The sequence below is a fragment of the Procambarus clarkii genome, chromosome 57 (genome assembly GCF_040958095.1).
Source record: "Procambarus clarkii isolate CNS0578487 chromosome 57, FALCON_Pclarkii_2.0, whole genome shotgun sequence".
Lineage (NCBI taxonomy): Eukaryota > Metazoa > Arthropoda > Malacostraca > Decapoda > Cambaridae > Procambarus > Procambarus clarkii.
The window spans coordinates 7,127,872-7,152,570 of record NC_091206.1 but is presented as its reverse complement, the minus strand read 5'-3'; the positions used below and the strand labels follow the sequence as shown (position 1 = coordinate 7,152,570).

At 41.8% G+C, this 24,699-nt stretch overlaps 1 protein-coding gene across 1 annotated transcript; it reads right to left on the bottom strand.

Moving 5' to 3' along the window:
- Window positions 1-18,392: 18,392 nt before the first annotated feature.
- LOC138353299 (LWamide neuropeptides-like) lies at window positions 18,393-18,902 on the bottom strand. The gene has a single exon (XM_069306169.1). It carries the CDS (start codon window positions 18,900-18,902, stop codon window positions 18,393-18,395), a length of 510 nt encoding a protein of 169 aa, XP_069162270.1.
- Between the last annotated feature and the right edge of the window lie 5,797 nt (window positions 18,903-24,699).

The window sequence follows — 24,699 nt, the reverse complement described above, 5'->3', positions numbered from 1 at the left end:
AACATACTAACACTAACCATACTAACATTACAACATACTAACACTAACCAACATACTAACACTAACCATACTAACATTACAACATACTAACACTAACCAACATACTAACACTAACCATACTAACATTACAACATACTAACACTAACCAACATACTAACACTAACCATACTAACATTACAACATACTAACACTAACCAACATACTAACACTAACCATACTAACATTACAACATACTAACACTAACCAACATACTAACACTAACCATACTAACATTACAACATACTAACACTAACCAACATACTAACACTAACCATACTAACATTACAACATACTAACACTAACCAACATACTAACACTAACCATACTAACATTACAACATACTAACACTAACCATACTAACATTACAACATACTAACACTAACCAACATACTAACACTAACCATACTAACATTACAACATACTAACACTAACCAACATACAAGTAATGAATCAAAACCATTCTGATTTCCGAAACAAAGTCTCCGATCATGATGCATCACACACTTGTGAACAGAAAACTTAACAAGAAGTGACTGTTGAACAAGGTGAACATGTGATTGGTAATGAACAAGAACTCACCAATGAACACGAGTTGAATAAGAAGCAGACAGAAGACCCCCAGCTCGAGCACACACAGCACCACCCCTGTGGCAGGTAACCCACTACGGGCTCACCATAGCCCGTGCTACCTGGAACTTGTTCCGAGTAGCTGAATCTATAACAACAACCACCAGCTCTACAGAATCTTAAGAATTCTACGATAGAATTCTTACGAATTCTTAGAATTCTAAGAATTCTTAGAATTCTACGATAAGTTGATTATATACACCACAGGATGCTGTCCGAGTAGCATCTAGCACGCATGATAGCAAGATCCCAGTAGCCTCTAGCACGCATGATAGCAAGATCCCAGTAGCCTCTTGCACACATGATAGCAAGATCCCAGTAGCCTCTAGCACGCATGATAGCAAGATCCCAGTAGCCTCTAGCACGCATGATAGCAAGACCCCAGTAGCCTCTAGCACACATGATAGCAAGATCCCAGTAGCCTCTAGCACGCATGATAGCAAGATCCCAGTAGCCTCTAGCACACATGATAGCAAGATCCCAGTAGCCTCTAGCACGCATGATAGCAAGATCCCAGTAGCCTCTAGTACGCATGATAACAAGATCCCAGTAGCCTCTTGCACGCATGATAGCAAGATCCCAGTAGCCTCTAGCACGCATGATAGCAAGATCCCAGTAGCCTCTAGCACACATGATAGCAAGATCCCAGTAGCCTCTAGCACGCATGATAGCAAGATCCCAGTAGCCTCTAGTACGCATGATAGCAAGATCCCAGTAGCCTCTTGCACGCATGATAGCAAGATCCCAGTAGCCTCTTGCACGCATGATAGCAAGACCCCAGTAGCCTCTTGCACGCATGATAGCAAGATCCCAGTAGCTCATGCACGCATGATAGCACGATCCCAGTAGCTCTTGCACGCATGATAGCAAGATCCCAGTAGCCTCTTGCACGCATGATAGCAAGATCCCAGTAGCCTCTTGCACGCATGATAGCAAGATCCTTACGTTTTGCCTCAATTACATTCTATGCGAAAACACCAATTCTATATTACAATACGTTACTTATATAATGAACATTATATTACATTACATTATAATGTAATTACATCATTACGATACTTCTACGTGGACGTAAACGACTGTTAGTGAATGTTAACTAGACATCAACATACAATCAGTTAATATCTTTATCACATTGGTTGACATATATCGCTGGAAACACAAACCGAAACTGTCTTTATTTTCCGCTTGTTACAACTTGTAATAAAGTTGTTACATCTTGGCTTAACGTGTTTATGACGTATTAGAACGTTGTTACAACTTGCTATATTGGTTGTTATAACTGGTTAGGAGAACTTGTTCGAACGTTGCACCAAGGTCGTAGTTTCGGTGTGTGTTTGGCGGGATCGCTCGACAGGTGAGCTGATGTGAGCTAAACCATCAACTCATCCAACAGTGGATGGACGGTAGAACGACGGACTCGTTTCATGCAGGTCGGAGTTCACTCCCCGACCGTTAAGTGGTTGGGCCCCGTTCCACCACCCCCCCCCCCCCCCTTCCCCCAGTCGCATCCCAAATCCTTATCTTGATCCCTTCCAAGTGCTATATAGTCGTAATGGCTTGGTGTTTTCCCCTGATAATTCTTTCCCTTTTCCTACAGTAAAAAGGTGTTGGAATCATCACCACCACCATCACCACCATCACCACCATCACCACCATCACCATCACCACCATCACCACCATCACCATCACCACCATCATCACCATCACCACCACCATTACCACCATCACCACCACCATCACCACCATCACCACCACCACCATCACCACCATCACCACCATCACCATCACCACCATCACCACCATCACCACCACCACCATCATCACCATCACCACCACCATTACCACCATCACCATCACCACCACCACCACCACCACCACCACGCCAAGAGAGAGAGAGAGAGGGGAAGACCATCCTCTAAGCCATTTAACCCGTACAAAAGCTAAGTGTTGAGGATAATTAGCATAGTCCTTATAAGTCAGCCGGTTGCCCACAGCCATGTGAAAAAAAAGCTAACCTACCCTGTCACTATAACTTATTTACGGATAACTCGACCGGGAGAAAAGGGAACCAGGGAAGAGATGGTGAGTGGGTGGGGGTAGTTCATGGTCTTGATTTACGACAATTGGTTAAATTCACCCCACTGTTTCATATACCATTTAACTGGTATTAATGCTTACATACAAACACCTCAAACCAGTCTAACAATCGCCCAGGGACATGAGATTATAAATAATAGCGGATTTGGCCCCTCTGAATGAACGATGCTCTACCGTAAGGCATCGTTCACTACAAGCTCTCCTCGTAATAACTTTAAGCTTACGCAATTTTCTCGAAGGCGACAATAATAAAGTGAAAATTAGTGAAGCTGTCAGCGACGCATGCGCAGAGGGAACCGCGTTCGTCTTTTGTTTAACTCGAGACCATTATGGGCCTGTCCACCCACCAGTGAGATTTATCACCTCTCCCCTCCTCTTCTCTCTCTCTCTCTCTCTCTCTCTCTCTCTCTCTCTCTCTCTCTCTCTCTCTCTCTCTCTCTCTCTCTCTCTCTCTCTCTCTCTCTCTTCCATATCCATCTAAAATGTGTTCCTCCTCAGAAGACAACAAACATGGAGGACGTCGGCCAATTCCACAACTAAATTCTGGAAATATTTACTCACCTTCGCCTTAAAATTGCTGAAGTGAGGTCCGCATACCAGGTTAACAGTCTTCACTTACGATCAGCACTTAGTAACGAGCAGCTCTTGTTAACGAGCAGCACCTGGCAACGAGCAACACGCGGTAACGAGCAGCGCCCGTTAACATGCAAAACCTGGAATTAAACAATATCAGATAACGAGCAACATCATCATACTACACACACACACACCATACCACTCACACCATACCACACGCACACACACACACACACACACCATACCACTCACACCATACCACACGCACACACACACACACACCACCATAAATCACACACACACACCACCATCAGAGCACATATCTGAACAATAATGAACAAGTCTCAAGAAAGTGTTGATTGGGCGAGTCAGCAGAAGGTTGAGCTCAGTTGTATTGTTCGTTGCCAGAAGCTCTCAAAAGCCTTGTTTGGCCGGAACTTCTTGACACCCTCCTGGAACAAGTGTCTCACGGACTGGAGACCTTCCTGCTCCCTCGAGGTGTAATTGAGATACAAGTGTAATGAAAGTTCACAGGACGAGGCGCGGCCTTAAACTCACACATCTGCCAATCCTGTCTCCTCAACTCATCTCCATACCTGCTGCTCTACGAACACGGGAACTATTTATTTTTAGTTGCCATGTGGTTTCTTGCTTTTTGGTCAAGTTCTCCGTTTATATTTTTACATATATACGCGCACGTACATACACACACACACACACACGTACATATAAACACATGAAAGTACAGGTAAAACTTTAACTCCGTTTAATGAAGGCAACACGCTTAATGTGCTACGAATGCCAGAGTGTAATTTCTTAATTAACCAGGTCCTGCTGTGCATTGTGCGCGCCTCCTCCTCCTCCTCCTCCTCCTCCTCCCATCACCGGAACAAGACCCCTGGTCAGTGTTGTAAATTATAGCCATGTTGGCAACCCTGTTCTTGTGGCCAAGGTCACGAGGGGTCACTACTCTGAGGGGGGGAGGGAGGGAGAAAGCGGGAGAGAGAGAGAGAGAGAGAGAGAGAGAGAGAGAGAGAGAGAGAGAGAGAGAGAGAGAGAGAGAGAGAGAGAGAGGGGGGGGAGTGAGTGTGTTCTCACCTAGTTCTACTTACCTAGTTGTGCTTGCGGGGGTTGAGCTCTGGCTCTTTGGTCCGCCCCTCAACCGTCAATCAACTGGTGTATAGGTTTCTGAGCCTACTGCGTTCTATCATATCTACATTTGAAACTATGTATGGAGTCAGCCTCCACCATATCACTTCCTTGTGCATTCCATCTACTAACTACTCTGACACTGAAAAAGTTCTTTCTAATGTCCCTGTGGCTCATTTGGGTACTCTTCAACCTGTGTCCCCTTGTTCGTGTACCACCTGTGTTAAATTGTCCATCCTTGTCTACCCTGTCAATTTCCCCTAATAATAATTTTTGTATGTGGTGATCATGTCTCCCCGAGCTCTTCTGTCTTCCAGCGACGTGAGGTACATTTCACGCAGCCTTTCCTCGTAACTCATGTCTCTTAGTTCTGGGATTAGCCTAGTGGCATACCTCTGAAATTTTTCCAGTTTCGTCTTGTGCTTAACAAGGTACGGGCTCCATGCTGGGGCCGCATACTCCAGGATTGGCCTTCCCCTGTGTGTGTGTTTGTGTGTGTGTGTTTGTGTGTGTGTGTGTGTGTGTGTGTGTGTGTGTGTGTGTGTGTGTGTGTGTGTGTGTGTGTGTGTGTGTGTGTGTGTGTGTGTGTGTATCTATACGTTCGCCTTTCGTAATAAAGGTGAAGATCATATGCATTTGCATATTGCTGTGGCCTCTGAGTACTCACCCTTCACCTCACACCGCAGGTTTGAATAATGTACTTGGGAGGTTACGAACTGGACCTAATGGGAACTTATTGTGCTCGATAAGTTAGGCCTTTGTACCCACAGGCCATAACGATAAAGGTTTGAGTACTGTACACATTAGCTGGTGTTGATACGCTTACAAGGGTGACCATATCGTACACCAAGGGCTATAGTTACCGAGCTCGGAAGTAAATGTATTCTACCTGATAGATGTTCAGCTTCGACCCCTTCGTCACCCGGGAAGGGGGGGGGGGAATGGGACGATAATTGCTCGTTAGCTAAGGTGAAAAGGTCGCTAGTTCAGAATTCAAGGTCTAGAATCGATGTCATGTATATAAAATGAACCTAATGTCGCTTAGAAAGCGCGCCTCCTTGCTCATCGTTATTACAGGAGGCTCCACGCTAGCGTCATTACAGGAGACCTGGACCATTCTCAATCGACTTGAGAATGGTCCAGGACGGACCGAAACGTCGTCGTCCCTTCAACTTCTAGTGTGTGGTCTGGTCAACATACTTCAGCCACGTTATTGTGACTCATCGCCTACTCATTACAGGAGGCTCCACACTAGTGTCATTACGGGAGGCTCCACACTAGCATCATTACAAGAGGCTCCAGTCTCTGTATCTGTCATACCAGTTCTTCCCACACTTCCTCTGAAGGGACCTTCTAAAATATCAGAGTTTGTAATTTTGCAACTTATATGTGCATTTCCTTTGTACATAGACTACTAAATACTTACCACACATGATGTGGAAGGGTTTTCCAGCCCCGGCCCCACTGGACGTTGGGAAGGTGCCCAGTCCAACATTGGGTATGAAAAAGTTGTCCAGCCCCACACAGGATGAGGGAGTTATCACAGGATGAGGAAGGAGGAGAGGGGTGTGCCCAGCCCCACACAGGATGAAGGAGTTACGATACTGGAAGACAGAAGAGTAAGGTGAGACATGATCACTACCTAGAAAATCCTCTGGGGTATTGACAGGGTAGATAAGGATAAACTATTCAATACTGGTGGTACGCGAACAAGGGGACACAGGTGGGAACTGAGTACGCAAATGAGCCACAGAGACGTTATAAACAACTTTTTCAGTGTCAGAGTAGTTAACAGGTGGAATGCATTAGGCAGTGATGTGGTGGAGGCTGGCTCCATACACAGTTTCAAATGTAGATATGATAGAGCCCAGTAGGCTCAGGAATCTGTACACCAGTTGATTGACTGTTGAGAGGCGGGACCAAAGAGCCAAAGCTCAACCCCAGCAAGTACAATTAGGTGAGTTATCACAGGATGTGGAGGGGGAGGGGTGGACGCGCCCAGTCCCACACAGGATGTGGACAAAAGCGAAAATGTCCAATAAATAAATAAACTTTACTTGGAGTAAAACCTGCATTTGCCTCGGGTCGTCAGCTCAGGTATGCTCCAATAATTTATTTGTTTTTAATGTGTCCATAATTTATTTTCTATTAATAATTTCGGTAATATATGTTGTATTAGTGATCTAAATTATTGATATTGCAATAGTGATTCCAATCATTTAAGTTGTTTTAGGAATTCCATGAATTTATATCCAAAACATTCTTCATTGCCCTTTGTTGTTTATTAGAATTGACGTTTTGATTCTATTCTAGTAATCCTTTATCGTCTCTTCTACTGCTGTCTAATTAACCTAATGGTCGAACTGTAGATTTCATATCGCGCTGACGGAAGAAACCCCTTTGCACTTTCTTTATGCTTGCGGTTAGTTTCGTGTAAACTTAGCAACAACACACACACACACACACACACACACACACACACACACACATACACACACACACACACACACACACACACACACACACACACACACACACACATACACACATACACACACACACACACACACACACACACACACACACACATACACACACACACACACACACACATACACACACACACACACACACACACACACACACACACACACACACACACACACACATACACACATACAGAAGGTTTCAGTGACTACATAGCAGGTACTGTAACAAATGGAGGGAAAAAAATTATAGTCGCAGTCATATATAATCCACCACCAAATGACAGAAGACCTAGACAGGAATATGATAGAAACAACATGGCCACCATTAACATAATAGAAAGAGCAGCTTCTGTTGCTAGCAGGAATGGATTATGGGAGACTTCAACCATGGGAAGATAGATTGGAAGAACAGAGACCCGCATGGAGGACCAGAAACATGGAGAGCTAAGCTGCTGGACGTGGCAACAAGAAACTTTCTAAGCCAGCATACCAAAGAGCCAACAAGAATGAGAGGAGAAGATGAACCAGCAATGCTTGATTTGATATTTACCCTAAATGAATGGGATATAAGGGAAGTTAAGATGGAAGCGCCCTTGGGAATGAGTGACCACAGTGTATTGAACTTTGAGTACCTGGTAGAGCTAGGACTTATCTCCCCCCAAAAAGAACTAGGAATCAAAAGGCTGGCATACCGAAAGGGGAATTATGAACAGATGAGAAGTTTCCTAAGTGAAATACCTTGGGACACAGACCTCAGAGACAAGTCTGTACAGGGTATGATGGACTATGTTACCCAAAAGTGTCAGGAGGCAGTAAACAGGTTCATCCCGGCCCAAAGGGAAAAATCCGAGAAGCAACAAAAGAATCCATGGTATAATAGGGCATGTATGGAAGCGAAGAAACTGAACAAGAAGGCGTGGAGGAACTTCCGGAATAACAGAACACCAGAAAGCAGGGAGAGATACCAGAGAACCAGGAATGAGTACGTCAGGGTGAGAAGAGAAGAAGAGAAAATTTTTGAAAATGATATAGCAAACAAAGCCAAGACCGAACCAAAGCTACTCCACAGTCACATCAGAAGGAAAACAACAGTGAAAGAACAGGTATTGAAACTTAGAACAGGCGAGGACAGGTATACAGAGAATGACAGAGAGGTGTGTGAGGAACTCAACAAGAGGTTCCAGGAGGTCTTCACAATAGAACAGGGTGAGGTCACTGTGCTAGGAGAAAGGGAGGTAAACCAGGCGGCCTTGGAGGAGTTCGAAATTACGAGAGAGGAGGTCAAGAGACACCTGCTGGATCTGGATGTTAGAAAGGCGGTTGGTCCAGATGGGATCTCACCATGGGTACTGAAAGAGTGTGCAGAGGCACTTTGCTTGCCACTCTCCATAGTGTATAGTAAATCACTAGAGACGGGAGACCTACCAGAAATATGGAAGACGGCGAATGTGGTCCCAATATACAAAAAGGGCGACAGACAAGAGGCACTGAACTACAGGCCAGTGTCCTTGACTTGTATACCATGCAAGGTGATGGAGAAGATCGTGAGAAAAAACCTGGTAACACATCTGGAGAGAAGGGACTTCGTGACAAATCGCCAACATGGATTCAGGGAGGGTAAATCTTGCCTTACAGGCTTGATAGAATTCTACGATCAGGTGACACAGATTAAGCAAGAAAGAGAGGGCTGGGCGGACTGCATTTTCTTGGATTGTCGGAAAGCCTTTGACACAGTACCGCATAAGAGGCTGGTACATAAGCTGGAGAGACAGGCAGGTGTAGCTGGTAAGGTGCTCCAGTGGATAAGGGAGTATCTAAGCAATAGGAAGCAGAGAGTTACGGTGAGGGGTGAGACCTCCGATTGGCGTGAAGTCACCAGTGGAGTCCCACAGGGCTCTGTACTCGGTCCTATCTTGTTTCTGATATATGTAAATGATCTCCCGGAGGGTATCGATTCATTTCTCTCAATGTTTGCGGACGATGCTAAAATTATGAGAAGGATTAAAACAGAAGAGGACTGTTTGAGGCTTCAAGAAGACCTAGACAAGCTGAAGGAATGGTCGAACAAATGGTTGTTAGAGTTTAACCCAACCAAATGTAATGTAATGAAGATAGGTGTAGGGAGCAGGAGGCCAGATACAAGGTATCATCTGGGAGAGGAAATTCTTCAGGAGTCAGAGAAGGAAAAAGACTTGGGGGTTGATATCACGCCAGACCTGTCTCCTGCAGCACATATCAAGCGGATAACATCAGCGGCATATGCCAGGCTGGCCAACATACGAACGGCATTCAGAAACTTGTGTAAAGAATCATTCAGAACTTTGTATACCACATATGTCAGGCCAATCCTGGAGTATGCAGCCCCAGCATGGAGTCCATATCTAGTCAAGGATAAGACTAAACTGGAAAAGGTTCAAAGGTTTGCCACCAGACTAGTACCCGAGCTGAGAGGAATGAGCTACGAGGAGAGACTACGGGAATTAAACCTCACTTCGCTGGAAGACAGAAGAGTTAGGGGGGACATGATCACCACATTCAAGATTCTGAAGGGGATTGATAGGGTAGATAAAGACAGTCTATTTAACACAAGGGGAACACGCACAAGGGGACACAGGTGGAAACTGAGTGCCCAAATGAGCCACAGAGATATTAGAAAGAACTTTTTTAGTGTCAGAGTGGTTGACAAATGGAATGCATTAGGGGGTGATGTGGTGGAGGCTGACTCCATACACAGTTTCAAGTGTAGATATGACAGAGCCCGATAGGCTCAGGAATCTGTACACCTGTTGATTGACGGTTGAGAGGCGGGACCAAAGAGCCAGAGCTCAACCCCCGCAAACACAACTAGGTGAGTACAACTAGGTGAGTACATACACACACACACACACACACATACACACACACACACACACACACATACACACACACACACACACACACACACACACACACACACACACACACACACACACACACACACACACACACACACACACACACACCAGGCGCGGGAAGGCATCAATGTTTCCACTACAGTAGCCATCTTTCCCCCCAGAGGTCCCCAGGCGGAAAAAGCCTTATTGGTTTTTAATGAAATCCTTCAAACTCGATTACAAAAGCATGAAAAGTTTTTGTGTGGCCGTGGGAGGGGGGAGGGTTGTGGGAGGGATTGGGAGTGGAGGGTCATGGGAGGAGAATGGGAGAGGGGAGGGTCGTGAGAGAGGGGCGTCCCTGACTGGCAGAGATGAGGGAAACCAGAAAATTGAGAAGCAATATGATACAATGGAAGATACAGAAAAGGAAGAGTAAGTGAGAGAGAGAAAAAGAAAGCAAGTGGGAGAGAGAGAAATAAGAGTAAGCAAATGTAACGGATGAACGTAGTAGAATGAAACAAAATGTTAACGAAATACAAAGCAGAAAAATAGACGAAATGAAAGATAGCTTTTAAAATAAAAGGCCAAGAAAAATACCTGGAGAGAGGAAAAAAGATAATTATGTATAAATAAAATACAGATTCAAATGTTAAAAGTAACGAGGAATAAGCGCACAAAGATAAACACAGGGATGGAAGGAGACGAGAGGATTGAGGCATAAAAGAAAAAGATAATCACAAAGGCTGGAAAAGGAGAATCAGTGTGGCAGAAAGAATTGAAAGTTAGTGTTAAAACACAGGAAGAGGACGGCCGATAGATTGAACGAGGTAGATGGGTAGAGGTAGAAGTAGACGGCGGGATGTGGAGAGGAAAGGGAAAGAAAATGGAAAGGAAGATTCAGGTGGACGCCAGGAAACTTATAATATATATATAACATAGATAAAATGGAGAAGACGCAACTAAATCAAATGTCTTAAGGATTTTTCCTTTTGTCTTCTTTTAGGATTTATGAGTATATAATAATACAAGCACACTATTGTATTAATATTGTAGTCATTAAATGTACACAATCAGATTGCAGATTATACAATCCTTAGATTAACAACATTTAAATTATAAAAAAAACAGTCCCCTCCCCGACCGTTCAAGTGGTTGAGCACCATTCCTTTCCCTGTCCCATCCCAAATCCTTATCCTGATACTTTCCCAGTGCTATATAGTCTTAATGGCTTGGCGCTTTCACCTGATAGTTCCCTTCCCTTCCCTCCCAATTTCTCATAGGCAAGATGTGTGCTTAGGATGTAGCAGACCAAGCGCAGCACGAGGGCTGGACTTGGTCTGCTTGGTTTCAGTGGTCGTTGAAATGTCAAATTTCCTTCCCAACAAGTTAGTTTCCTCTCATACCTGCCCCGGCTGCAACAGGTGAGATCTTGTTATCATTATCGTCTGTGTTTTCTCAGCCACCAGTGTACCAGGCACTAGCCTAACTCAGGTAGAAATTCCTGCAAGTCTGTGATTAATAACCCTCGATGTAGTTCATATTTCTTCTTTTGCAAATGTAAATGTTAGAGTGCAGTTATCAGCACAGGCTTGAGCTTCGCGGATGAAGAGTAGTAGATAGTTAAAGTAGATATTCCACAATTAGGGGCTAAGCACTATCTTGTGGTGTGTGCTGGCACCAATTGAGTGACTTTCAGATTCTCCTCCATTGAGGAGTAAATCTAGAGTCTGTTCTTGAAGGTAATCCCTTATTAGCTGTAAGATGGAGCCTGAGATACCTAGGGTTTGAGGCTTTGCTAAAAGTCCAAGGTGCCGTACCTGACTGAAGGCACTCGAAACACAGCTGATCCTTGAGTCATCCAGTGACGATGTCATTTAGTGGAAGTCAGAAGGCAGATTAGCAGAATGACAACCCCCTCAAACAATATTGGGGGTACGTTGTTAGATTGAGATTAATGTCTCAAAGATTTTGCCTCACTCAATGGTCTTCTTTTTGTATCCTGACACAATAATTTTCTTCTTCCATAAGAAGGGTCAGATTCCTTGAGCTAGGCAGAACTGTCAGAGCTGAGTGAGAAGGGAAGCCAACAGGTCTCTCACAACTGTGTAATAGTCTCGGGCCAACCTTATCAGGCAGTGAGGCAGTGGGAGGGACCGGATTTAAGGACGGGGCGGACTTCATCCAGTTTATTAACCACTGCAGACAGCTTTAACAGTGTTTGGATCAAGTTGTAGAGATTATCTGCCAGTAGGTTAGCTTCTTCATGGTTGCTGGTTGCAACAATCGGATTATTGCTGAAACTGTCTTTAGACGAGTGTCTCTGCCAGTCTTTGACTTTGACTTTGGATACAAATAGACTTTGGATCCAATTCTTCCTGACGTAAATTTTATTCTTGTTTTTTTAGTTCCATTTGGCGACAAGCTCGTCTGTTAATATTCCTGTTGTGAGCAGAAGGATTCCTTTTATACCTCTTCCAGTTTTTTCACCTTAATTGAAACCAAGCATAACAAACTAATCCATAGCTTATCAGAACGCTTGGTCACATTCCTACCAATGAAAATTACAGACATACACTTTCTCTCTCTCTCTCTCTCTCTCTCTCTCTCTCTCTCTCTCTCTCTCTCTCTCTCTCTCTCTCTCTCTCTCTCTCTCTCTCTCTCTCTTTCTCTCTCTCTCTCTCTCTCTCTCTCTCTCTCTCTCTCTCTCTCTCTCTCTCTCTCTATTTCTCTCTCTCTCTCTCTCTCTCTCTCTCTCTCTCTCTCTCTCTCTCTCTCTTTCTCTCTCTCTCTCTCTCTCTCTCTCTCTCTCTCTCTCTCTCTCTCTCTCTCTCTCTCTCTCTCTCTATTTCTCTCTCTCTCTCTCTCTCTCTCTCTCTCTCTCTCTCTCTCTCTCTCTCTCTCTCTCTCTCTCTCTATTTCTCTCTCTCTCTCTCTCTCTCTCTCTCTCTCTCTCTCTCTCTCTCTCTCTCTCTCTCTCTCTCTCTCTCTCTCTCTCTCTCTCTCTCTCTCTCTCTCTCTATTTCTCTCTCTCTCTCTCTCTCTCTCTCTCTCTCTCTCTCTCTCTCTCTCTCTCTCTCTCTCTCTATTTCTCTCTCTCTCTCTCTCTCTCTCTCTCTCTCTCTCTCTCTCTCTCTCTCTCTCTCTCTCTCTCTCTCTATTTCTCTCTCTCTCTCTCTCTCTCTCTCTCTCTCTCTCTCTCTCTCTCTCTCTCTCTCTCTCTCTCTCTCTCTCTCTCTCTCTCTCTCTCTCTCCTTCCCCTGCCACCGTCTTTCTCTCACTCTCTCTCTTTCCATTTCTGTCTCTCTCAGTTTCTTTAGCTAAAAAAATCCATCATCTCCACTTATCCAGACTGGACGACAATCCTCTCATCTTGTTCAAATCTGGCATACCTTCCATGTCCCCTGGAAGCTGCTTTGGCCCCGGCCCCGACAGGCCAGCCGCTGTCCACCCGTGTTTGGACGGTTAATTAGAGGTAATCAAGCCTGCAGGCGGCCCACATATATCTAGCGCGGCCGTCGCCACCTGGACAGGTGTAGCCAGGTATGCAGCACAGCTGTAAATTGTACCCGAGATGGAGAAGGAAAGAAAGGGATGGAGTTAAAACAAGTGAGAGGAGGAGGAGGAAGATAACGGAGAAAGGTAAGGACAGCTGCGTGATGATGTTTAAGTTCTTAGCGGGTAAATGAGATATCAAAGCTGTCCTGTAGGTCTAATGCTATATCGAAAGTCCACATGTTACTGAGTATTCCTCTGATAGCTCGCCCGTGTTCGACTCAGAAAAATACATAAATGCCTCTTTAATACATTTTGATTTCTCATAATTTTCTTTCATTTTTGTCTCAATTGCCAGAATTATCTCAAGTTAGACGTTCAAGCCGATGGTAAACATTCGATCTCAAACACAACATCTTTTCCCACGCACACAATACGTCACCGACAACTGATAAGGCGATGTTTATTATAAAAAGCTTCAGCTGCTATATTACATTTTGTTCGTAATACAGTGCAACGGACTTGCTCCGTTGCACTGGAGGACTTGCTCCGTTACACTGAAGGACTTGTTCCGTTACACTGGAGGACTTGCTCCGTTGCACTGAAGGACTTGCTCCGTTACACTGAAGGACTTGTTCCGTTACACTGGAGAACTTGAGAGATATTCAGCTGAACATGTACGGAGACCAACGCTGAGACATCATGAAATAAGAGCAAATCAAACATCCGAACCAATCATGCATTCGCGACCAATTTCCGACCGTTTAATAGACTTGTCACTCAGATTTTCTTTATTGAACATTCCCGCATTTAAATATGCAACGGAATTACTTTATTAAAGTGTTGAGAGCAACAGATTGTATATGCCATTTGTCCGGAGACGCATCAACACAACGCCACGTCTCATAGCAAGTGTGGTTGTAAAGTACAGCTTTGTATGTGGTAATAAAGTTCAGCTTTATATGTGGTAAGAAGTACAGCTTCATGAATATATGAAGTTGAGAAGAGTTGGGGAGAGACTAACTGAAGTTGGGAGAAATATACTGTAGCTGGGGAAGAGGCAATATATGCAATATGACGGGCACATCACACTTTGTCTCTGACAACCTCATGTTGTTGATGTGATGTTAAATATTGGTGTAGAGACTCGTGCATTGCATCCTCGCTATGTAGACTGCGTGTGCACCCTGTTGTTGATGTTTTAGATTCAGCTTCTGGAGCAACATTTCCATGTAGCACGGGCTTTGGTGAGCCCGTAAAAAGAGTGTGTACTTGCCAAGATGTGCTTTATTAGGTCAATTCTCAGCTCCTAAACCCACCTGTCCAGCCATACTTGGTTGATTAATGATTGTCGACCTTTTCTTTCATCATTTTGTTCTTGTTTTATTATGAAGCTGTTTGTTCGATTGGTGTCAACAAATTTGCGTTGATAAGTTCCTTTTTCGCAACAGTAGCGTTGAAGAAACTTTTCTTTGACATCCGTCCTGTTCATTCGTGTTTAGTTTCCGTCCGTCGCCTCGTACTGTACTATTTCTCATTTTAAATATTGCCTGGTTTTCATTTATGGCATTTCCACTTAATCTCTAATACGCTGTTATATGGTCTTCTAGCGTGATGATGTTGGGTTCTCTTGGTCCTTCACTGTTGCTTCGTCCCCCTTCTTCTGTTGATGATGACTTAGTTCGTCCCCTTCTTCTGTTGATGATGACTTAGTTCGTCCCCTTCTTCTGTTGATGATGACTTTGTTCGTCCCCTTCTTCTGTTGATAATGACTTAGTTCGTCCCCTTCTTTCTGTTGATGATGACTTAGTTCGTCCCCTTTCTCTGTTGATGATGACTAGTTCGTCCCTTCTTCTGTTGATGATGACTTAGTTCGTCCCCTCCTTCTGTTGATAATGACTTACTTCATCCCCTTCTTCTGTTGATAATGACTTAGTTCGTCCCCTCAGCTCCGACACGAGCCTTGGCGTACAGCTCTCGTCTCTTTTTTTTAGTTTCAGTTTATGCTTTCTTTTATGTTTCTTATTTTTAACATACTTAGGTACTTGATCATTTATACAGGTACTAACGTCTATATAAAATGTCTTATAGTTTGTGTCAAGAGCTAGACAGACAACGTTTTTACGCTGTGACAGCAGTGGGATCACGTTCGGCACGTTCAATTTCCTGCGAGATTGGCATCCCAGGTGAGAGCTACGTACTATGGAAGGTTTATACCTTGTCTTAGAAGCTTCCGTCAAGGTTCTCGGAGGCTTCCTAAACGTTTGTCAGATTTATGGATGTTGAAGAGGTTGTTCTGTTGATGTGTTCGCCTGTTGTCGTGTATTATGTTCTCCTCGACGGAATGTTTTCAAAAGTTGTCACCCAATTGCTCCAGTTACCATTGGGTTTTCTTGTGAGTGTGTGTGTGTGTGTGTGTGTGTGTGTGTGTGTGTGTGTGTGTGTGTGTGTGTGTGTACATGTATTTGTGTACATGTATTTGTGTACATGTATTCTTGCATGCGTGAGCGCACTAGCGTGCAAGCGGCGGGTCACGTGTTTTCGTCCATATCCCTACAGATGACCGCCTGTGGTCGTGTAGGTCACTCTGTGTTCCCCATAAAATTGAAGAACAATACAAAAGTATTTAAACAAGAAGGAGACACCAAGAGTTGGTAAAGAGCTTTAGACAAACACGCTCGGCCCGGAGCGAGGCTGGATAGGAGAGGGGTGTGTGGGGATGGGGGTCACAGGATGGCCCTCCGCTCCTGGCGAACACCCGGGCTGAGTAAACGCTCCTGGCGAGCATCCGACCAGGGAGAAAACGTGTTGGTGATGAACCAGCTTCCTCTGCTTAATTGGGTAATTTGCATGAGGTGTGGGAGTCAGCATTGTGAATTCTTTGTGCTCCAAGACAGATAAATAATCGAAAACCAACTCGCATGCATATGCAGTGTTTTGTGACTGCACTTAGTTGAATGAGCTTGCAAGGTCAGAATGCTCCTCCTGAGCCCAGCCTTCCAGCTGTTAGTCATTTAGTGTAATGACTCCCTTTGAATTTATTTTTTTGTTATATTAACATATAGAGCTGTGTATTTAGTTGCGTTCTACCATCTCTCCATATATATATATATGTATGTATATATATATATATATATATATATATATATATATATATATATATATATATATATGTCATGTATCAACTCCCTATATGATGAAGACGTTCTTGTTAGCATCTGTGACAACCAGGTATTTATAGCTACCATATATGTTCTCTCCTTCAGGGATTCCTTTGGGTCAACAAGTTAATCGATGTCGTTCCTCTATAAACTTTATAAGCCACTATCATGTCTCACCTGTTCCGTCTCTCCTCTCGGAGCTGAGTCTTCTCAGCCTCTCCTCACAGTCATGTCCCTTCATCCCAGGAGGCATGACCAGTAGGTCTTGTGAAAAAGTTACACATCACTGGACTTTTTAAAAATTTTGCGCTGTGCTTCTATCAAATCGTATATGTATATACGATTTGATAGATATCCGTATATCTATATATACGATATAGGTCCGTATATACGTATATACGGCTTTTTATAGGCGTGTATATCTAGACTTCTAAGGGGAGTTAGTTAGGTTTACTACCTAACTAGTGTCAGATTTAAGGCTTTTGGTTATAAGGCTTTTCTGCTCTCAGTCGGGATATATTCCCCAGCCTCTTTGTTTTTTTTATTTTAGCGGTGATGTAGATGTCTTCATGTCGATCTCTTTCCTTATAATCTTGCATTCAACAAAACTAAAGTCTAGCAACCATCTTCACAGCATCTCTAAAGCTCATCTAACTCTTCTGGCATCATCTCGTAATCCTCATCCATTCTGAGTCTTCTCGTCATTGTAAATTACAAAAATACTCATATATGAACGAATCTGTTTTCGCTGGAAAGCAATTAATTGTGAGGAGAAATGCTAGGCCGGTATGATTATACAGCACATTGGAGGTATAGGAGGATAAGGAGCAGGACCATCAGGGATCGAACGCCGGCCATATAAAAAGCGAGGGCATCGCTGTAACGACCAGGTCTTAAAGGATATCAATGACTTTCTTCTGAGGGGCAGTAAAGAAGAAGGAGAGGCATAGGTGAAGGGAAGTTTAGAAGTGGGAAATACAGTGAGAGGTATGAAAGCAGGCGGGCTGTCCGCCTTGCTGACACGATGTGTGGGTGTTGGCAGTTAATCTAAGCTTGCTCTCTCTTTACTCTGGAAGGTCACTGGCATGTTGGGAACAGTTTGGGACCAAGTATTGACCTTCGTGGCACTCTAGTCACCACTTGTCTCCATCCCTGACAGGGGTGGCGCCTGACAGCTGAGTGGACAGCGTTTCGGACCTGGCGTTTCTGCCAGGTAACCGGGGCATCAAGGTGAAAGAACTCTGCACATTTGTTTCCGCCATCTCGGGGATCGATCCCCGGGTCGTAAGATTACGAGTACAAGGCGCTGTTCACTCAGCCACCAGGTCCCTGTATGTTTGCATGTGTGTGTGTGTGTGTGTGTGTGTGTGTGTGTGTGTGTGTGTGTGTGTGTGTGTGTGTACTCACCTAATTGTGCTTGCGGGGGTTGAGCTCTGGCTCTTTGGTCCCGCCTCTCAATCGTCAATCAACAGCTGTACAAATTCCTGAGCCTATTGGGCTCTATCATATCTACATTTGAAACTGTGTATGGAGTCAGCCTCCACCACATCACAAATTGAGCATTCCATTTGTCAACCACTGTGACACTAAAAAAGTTCTTTCTAATATCTCTGTGGCTCATTCGGGCACTCAGTGTGTGTCTGTGTGTGTGCGTGCATGTGAATTTAATTGTTGCTTATGCATGAAGACATTCATTCATGTTTGCATGTGAGGATGGACGTGAGAATACGATTCATATTAGTATGTATAAATAAACATGCACACAAACAGGCAAACAAAATAAAAACGTGCAAAAAAAATAGATACAGATGCTTTTAATTCAGAACCCGTTCAGATTACATTAATCAAACTGGAATATAAGAGTCTGTTGTCAGGCCCAGTTTATATCACCGTGCGCGACGCATTCCAGCATGCTCCTTACTTATGGTGCGTTCCAGCCAGCGTCTCTCACTCTTGGCTTGTTCCAGCCAGCGTCTCTCACTTTTGGCTTGTTCCAGCCAGCGTCTCTCACTCTTGGCTTGTTCCAGCCACCGTCTCTCACTCTTGGCTTGTTCCAGCCACCGTCTCTCACTCTTGGCTTGTTCCAGCCACCGTCTCTCACTCTTGGCTTGTTCCAGCCAGCGTCTCTCACTCTTGGCTTGTTCCAGCCACCGTCTCTCACTCTTGGCTTGTTCCAGCCAGCGTCTCTTACTCTTGGCTTGTTCCAGCCAGCGTCTCTTACTCTTGGCTTGTTCCAGCCAGCGTCTCTTACTCTTGGCTTGTTCCAGCCAGCGTCTCTTACTCTTGGCTTGTTCCAGCCAGCGTCTCTTACTCTTGGCTTGTTCCAGCCAGAGATGGTTTCCAATCATATGGCTGCCAAGAGTGGAATAAGGTTTCCCCTTTGTTTCCTTATCCATATTAGGACTTATGGAAAGTCCTAATACGACTTTCGATAAGTCCTAATACGACTATATTAGTACGCTGCATCACATTATATATTGGCCGAAAACATCATTACTTTCCTTCCTTCTCACACTTCGTTTGGGTTATTTAGGCCTAAAGGTGCATATGTTAGTTCTTTTCATACGGTGTAAAAAAGGGAGTTTTAAAAATGTTAATTAATTGTATTAAATGGTATAGCTTTGTGCATGGTGTGCCACGGCCATGGTATATTAAGTGCTGTGGTGAAAATTCTAATGACTTTTAATGGGGTTGTTATTTTTTACGCAGCCCGTTAAAGGCAGAGCTCGTTAAATCAGCGGCCGTCCCCTAAACGCATCCATCAATTTGAACGAATTATGTATTAAAAATAGGTTTGCTCTCATATTTAAATTACCATTATTATTATATTAGAGTTCTGTGTATGGTTAGGCGTAGGTTAGGTTAGGTTAGGTTAGGCGTAGGTTAGGTTAGGCGGAGGTTAGGTTAGGTATTTTGATTTTGTTAGCGATTATTTGTCTTTGAAGTACGTGTGTGAAGCTTTTACAGCGTTGCTATTCGAGTAGAGGTCATCAGCGAAGCACTATTCGAGAAAAGTCTAAACGTCATCATTTGTTTGGCGTATGTAAATCATTTTTTCATTCAAATTCAGTAAACTTTGATGGGTAAACTTTATTATATGTAACTGGCTCAACGCAAAAGTAAATTACTTAGATTAAAGATCGATAGAGTCCAATATTTGAACCCATTATGGGACACTGAAACCTTTCTCCGCTCACTCACCAGCCCGTCCTCCAAACAAAGATCCAAAAGTGATTCCATGCATCCGCCAAACCCCCTGTTTATGAATGAAAAACGGTTTACACACGACTCACAACTGATTTCGTTCGAACACTTCCGGAACAAGTGCTTCACTGAAGAGTTTTGTTCGAACCACTTCGCTATAAATGCTTCACCCACGTACTACAAATGCAAATAATCGCCAACCGAACCTAAACACCTAACCTAACCTAACCTATGCCTATATATGCACAATATGCTAATATATTATAATATTAATTTATATTTGAGAAAATTCTTGTTCTGAATGAACAGCATGTTAAAATTTATGAATGCGTCTGTGGGGGCGACCGCTGGATGTAATGGACTTGAGTCGAGGATGGGTTGCACCCACAGGATGGGTATGGGGATCCATGTTACGCTAATTAACGAAAACTCTCACTCCTCTTTAGGGGGTCACGGTGAACTTAGTTTTATAAACTATGAATAGACTGTTGATAAATATATATTAAACTATATAAGTAGCTCATCAATGCTGCAACTTGCATAGTTACACAACCTTCAGTTCCTGAGCTCATTTGGCCTTACACATTAGGCTGTAACCTTAACCTTTTCCATTTATTGGGTATGGACTGGGTATGAGACGCGTAATAAACTAACTAAACAATCTTTCTCTCGAGCTCAAAGGTAGACCAATAGACAGCGAGTGAAACACACAGACCCAAAACTCCCCACAGATCGAGGTACGTAGCACTGTGGTTGACCATTTTGAGAGCGGCTGAGCGCTGACTTAAGTGGTCAACTCACGTTCACTGTTTCACACTCCGTTGCTTCGCTGCTGCCTGGTTGGCTCTCTCCCGCCCCGCCCTCCCCACGTCCCTTCTCCTTATTACTTCCCAGATTACTTGCGTCCCTCTACACACCTGCTCTCCCGGATAGGGGATGGTCCCCGCGTGGATAGTGCAGATTCTTCTTCTTAAAGTTTTGAGACTTATGGATGTTTCCGTGAAAGTGTGTACGTGTGCATGTGGTTACCTAAATGTAATTACCTGAGTGTAACTGCAGGATGAGAGCTACGCTGGTGGTGTCCCGTCTTCCCAGCACTCTGTCATATGGTGTTTAGACACTATTAACAGTTTTGGCCTCCACCTCCGTGTGTTTTTGTGTGTTTGTTTGTTTTAGACATTAGGCTATGACTCGTGCTGTGTGGTTCCCAGCTGCGTGAATAAATGTGTAAGCCAATGGCGGATTGCTGTGTTGCTACATGTGAGGTGCATGTAGCCGCCAGCCCTAACAAGAAATCTCTCGGATTTTTGGTATTTGTAAAGTCTGTTTTGACTTCATCTGTGTCTACCAGACTGGCTTTTAAAAATCGCCAAAGCTGCAGAGTGTCCTGGTAAAGCTTGTGTTTCACACTCGCCCCTTACAGCTCACCTGAGAGTTAATGAAGCTTCCTGTGTCTTAATTGTAAGAGTAAGACATGGAAGCCTCGAACAGAAGCCTTTTGAAAAGGCGGCTCTGAATTGGGCAGTGTCGGGCGGCAGCTGACAGGGGTTAAGATAATCAGCTCGACGGATGCTCTGGCACCGTGTATTTTTCAAATTAACTTACGACAGAGTTAAGTTAAATGCCAGTTAACTTATAGAGATGACAGGGAAGGCGATGACAAGGTGTGGGGGGAGGGGGGGGCGGGGAGCAAAGAACACGATATATTTTAACTGAACAAGTTTATATTCTTTATTGCTGAGATTCGAAGACGCTCAGGTTTCTGCTTGCCTTGAGATGGTGGTGCGGCGCGGTGGTAACTTGTGAATACGGAAATAATTCTAATTAAATCCTACTTTGATGAGGTATTACATGATGCAATCGACAATAGCGCGGGTAATAAAGGTTCACTCACTTGAATCATCGGTGATTCGATCTCATCTCGCATTCTGAGGCTCAAGTTCGAATCTCGGGTGATCTGAGTGACTGAAATGAGATATTATACAACTCGTCCTGTGTAAAAGTCGGCGAATTTTTCTACACTTTATATGCCGGTATTTACATTAAAAAGAGGCTCAGATTAGGCTGGTCGCTCCTTTTCTTGTTCGATTCACTTTCACCAGTTTTACTTCCATCGTCCCCTACAACACCTTCACCCTCCCTTCCCCTTTCCTGCCTCATCTTCCCTATCAACAATGTCTTCAGAGACACTCTTCATAAAATGTTTCTTTGCTGTTTACTCTTATTTTCCCCAACCTTGCAATACAATCTGCAGAGGTTTTCATCCCATTTCGTCAGTCACTAAAAATAATCTTTCCCGTGTGTGCTAGTCTTCACTATATTTTCCAGATGTTCCTCCCAATCTCGTCATTTCTCCAGTGAACAACAAATGACAGTCAACCTTCTTCTCGCTTACACTGTCAACAAAGGACAGTCAACCTTCTTCTTGTTTAGACTGTCAACAAACAACAGTCAACCCACTTCTCGCATCGTCATCCACCAAAAAGTGTCAGAGACAACTTGGTTTAGTTTGATGGTGTTCCTAATGCCTATCAACCGCCATGGAAGGGTTATTAATGGCCTCACCAAGTGCTTACTGACCAACTAACAAGTGTGCTTTAATTACTCATGAGCTAAAAACTGGGGGTCATGCTCTCTCAGGACTAAATTATATCTCGGTATATACACACACAGAGAAATGGGAACACTTATTGGTGTGTATATGTATGTATATATATATATATATATATATATATATATATATATATATATATATATATATATATATATATATATATATTTATATATATATATATATATATTTATATATATATATATATATATATATATATATATTTATATATATATATTTATATATATATATTTATATATATATATTTATATATATATATTTATATATATATATATTTATATATATATATATTTATATATATATATATTTATATATATATATATATATATATATATATATATATTTATATATATATATATATATATATATATATATATATATATATATATATATATATATATATATATATATATATATATATATATTTATATATATATATTTATATATATATATTTATATATATATATTTATATATATATATTTATATATATATATTTATATATATATATATATTATATATATATATATTTATATATATATATATATATTTATATATGTCGTACCTAATAGCCAGAACGCACTTCTCAGCCTACTATTCACGGCCCGATTTGCCTAATAAGCCAAGTTTTCATGAATTAATGTTTTTTCGTCTACCTAACCTACCTAACCTAACCTAACCTAGCTTTTTTTGGCTACCTAACCTAACCTTACCTATAAATATAGGTTAGGTTAGGTTAGGTAGGGTTGGTTAGGTTCGGTCATATATCTACGTTAATTTTAACTCCAATAAAAAGAAATTGACCTCATACATAGAGAAAAGGGTTGCTTTATCATTTCATAAGAAAAAAATTATAGTAAATATATTAATTCAGGAAAACTTGGCTTATTAGGCAAATCGGGCCTTGAATAGTAGGCTGAGAAGTGAGTTCTGGCTACTAGGTACGACATATATATATATATATATATATATATATATATATATATATATATATATATATATGTCGTACCTAGTAGCCAGAACTCACTTTTTGGCCTACTATTCAAGGCCCGATTTGCCTAATAAGCCAAGTTTTCCTGAATTAATATATTTTTTCTAATTTTTTTCTTATGAAATGATAAAGCTACCCATTTCATTATGTATGAGGTCAATTTTTTTTATTGGAGTTAAAATTAACGTAGATATATGACCGAACCTAACCAACCCTACCTAACCTAACCTAACCTATCTTTATAGGTTAGGTTTGGTTAGGTAGCCGAAAAAGTTAGGTTAGGTTAGGTTAGGTAGGTTAGGTAGTCGAAAAACAATTAATTCATGAAAACTTGGCTTATTAGGCAAATCGGGCCATGCATAGTAGGCTGAGAAGTGCGTTCTGGCTACTAGGTACGACATATATATATATATATATATATATATATATATATATATATATATATATATATATATGTCGTACCTAATAGCCAGAACGCACTTCTCAGCCTACTATTCAAGGCCCGATTTGCCTAATAAGCCAAGTTTTCATGAATTAATGTTTTTTCGTCTACCTAACCTACCTAACCTAACCTAACCTAGCTTTTTTTGGCTACCTAACCTAACTTTACCTATAAATATATGTTTGGTTAGGTTAGGTAGGGTTGGTTAGGTTCGGTCACATATCTACATTAATTTTAACTCCAATAAAAAAAATTGACCTCATACATCGAGAAAAGGGTTGCTTTATCATTTCATAAGAAAAAAATTATAGTAAATATATTAATTCAGGAAAACTTGGCTTATTAGGCAAATCGGGCCATGAATAGTAGGCTGAGAAGTGAGTTCTGGCTACTAGGTACGACATATATATATATATTTATATATATATATATATATATATATATATATATATATATATTTATATATATATATATATATATATATATATATATATATTTATATATATATATATATATATATATATATATTTATATATATATATATATATATATATATATATATATATATTTATATATATATATATATATATATATATATATATATATTTATATATATATATATATATATATATATATATATATATATATATATATATATATATATATATATATATATATATACTGCCAGTTTCACTCACTGGTCCAGTAAGCAACTACACAAAAATATAAGAGTGACCGCGATTAAAGATTTGTCTCTGTTGATAAGAAATTATTGGCAGAAGGAAACAAATTTATGCTTAGAAGAAGAATGCAACGAATACTCATTGTATATACTATTATAGTTCTAGATATGAATAATGTATTTATATATATATATATTTATATATATATATATATATATATATATATATATATATATATATATA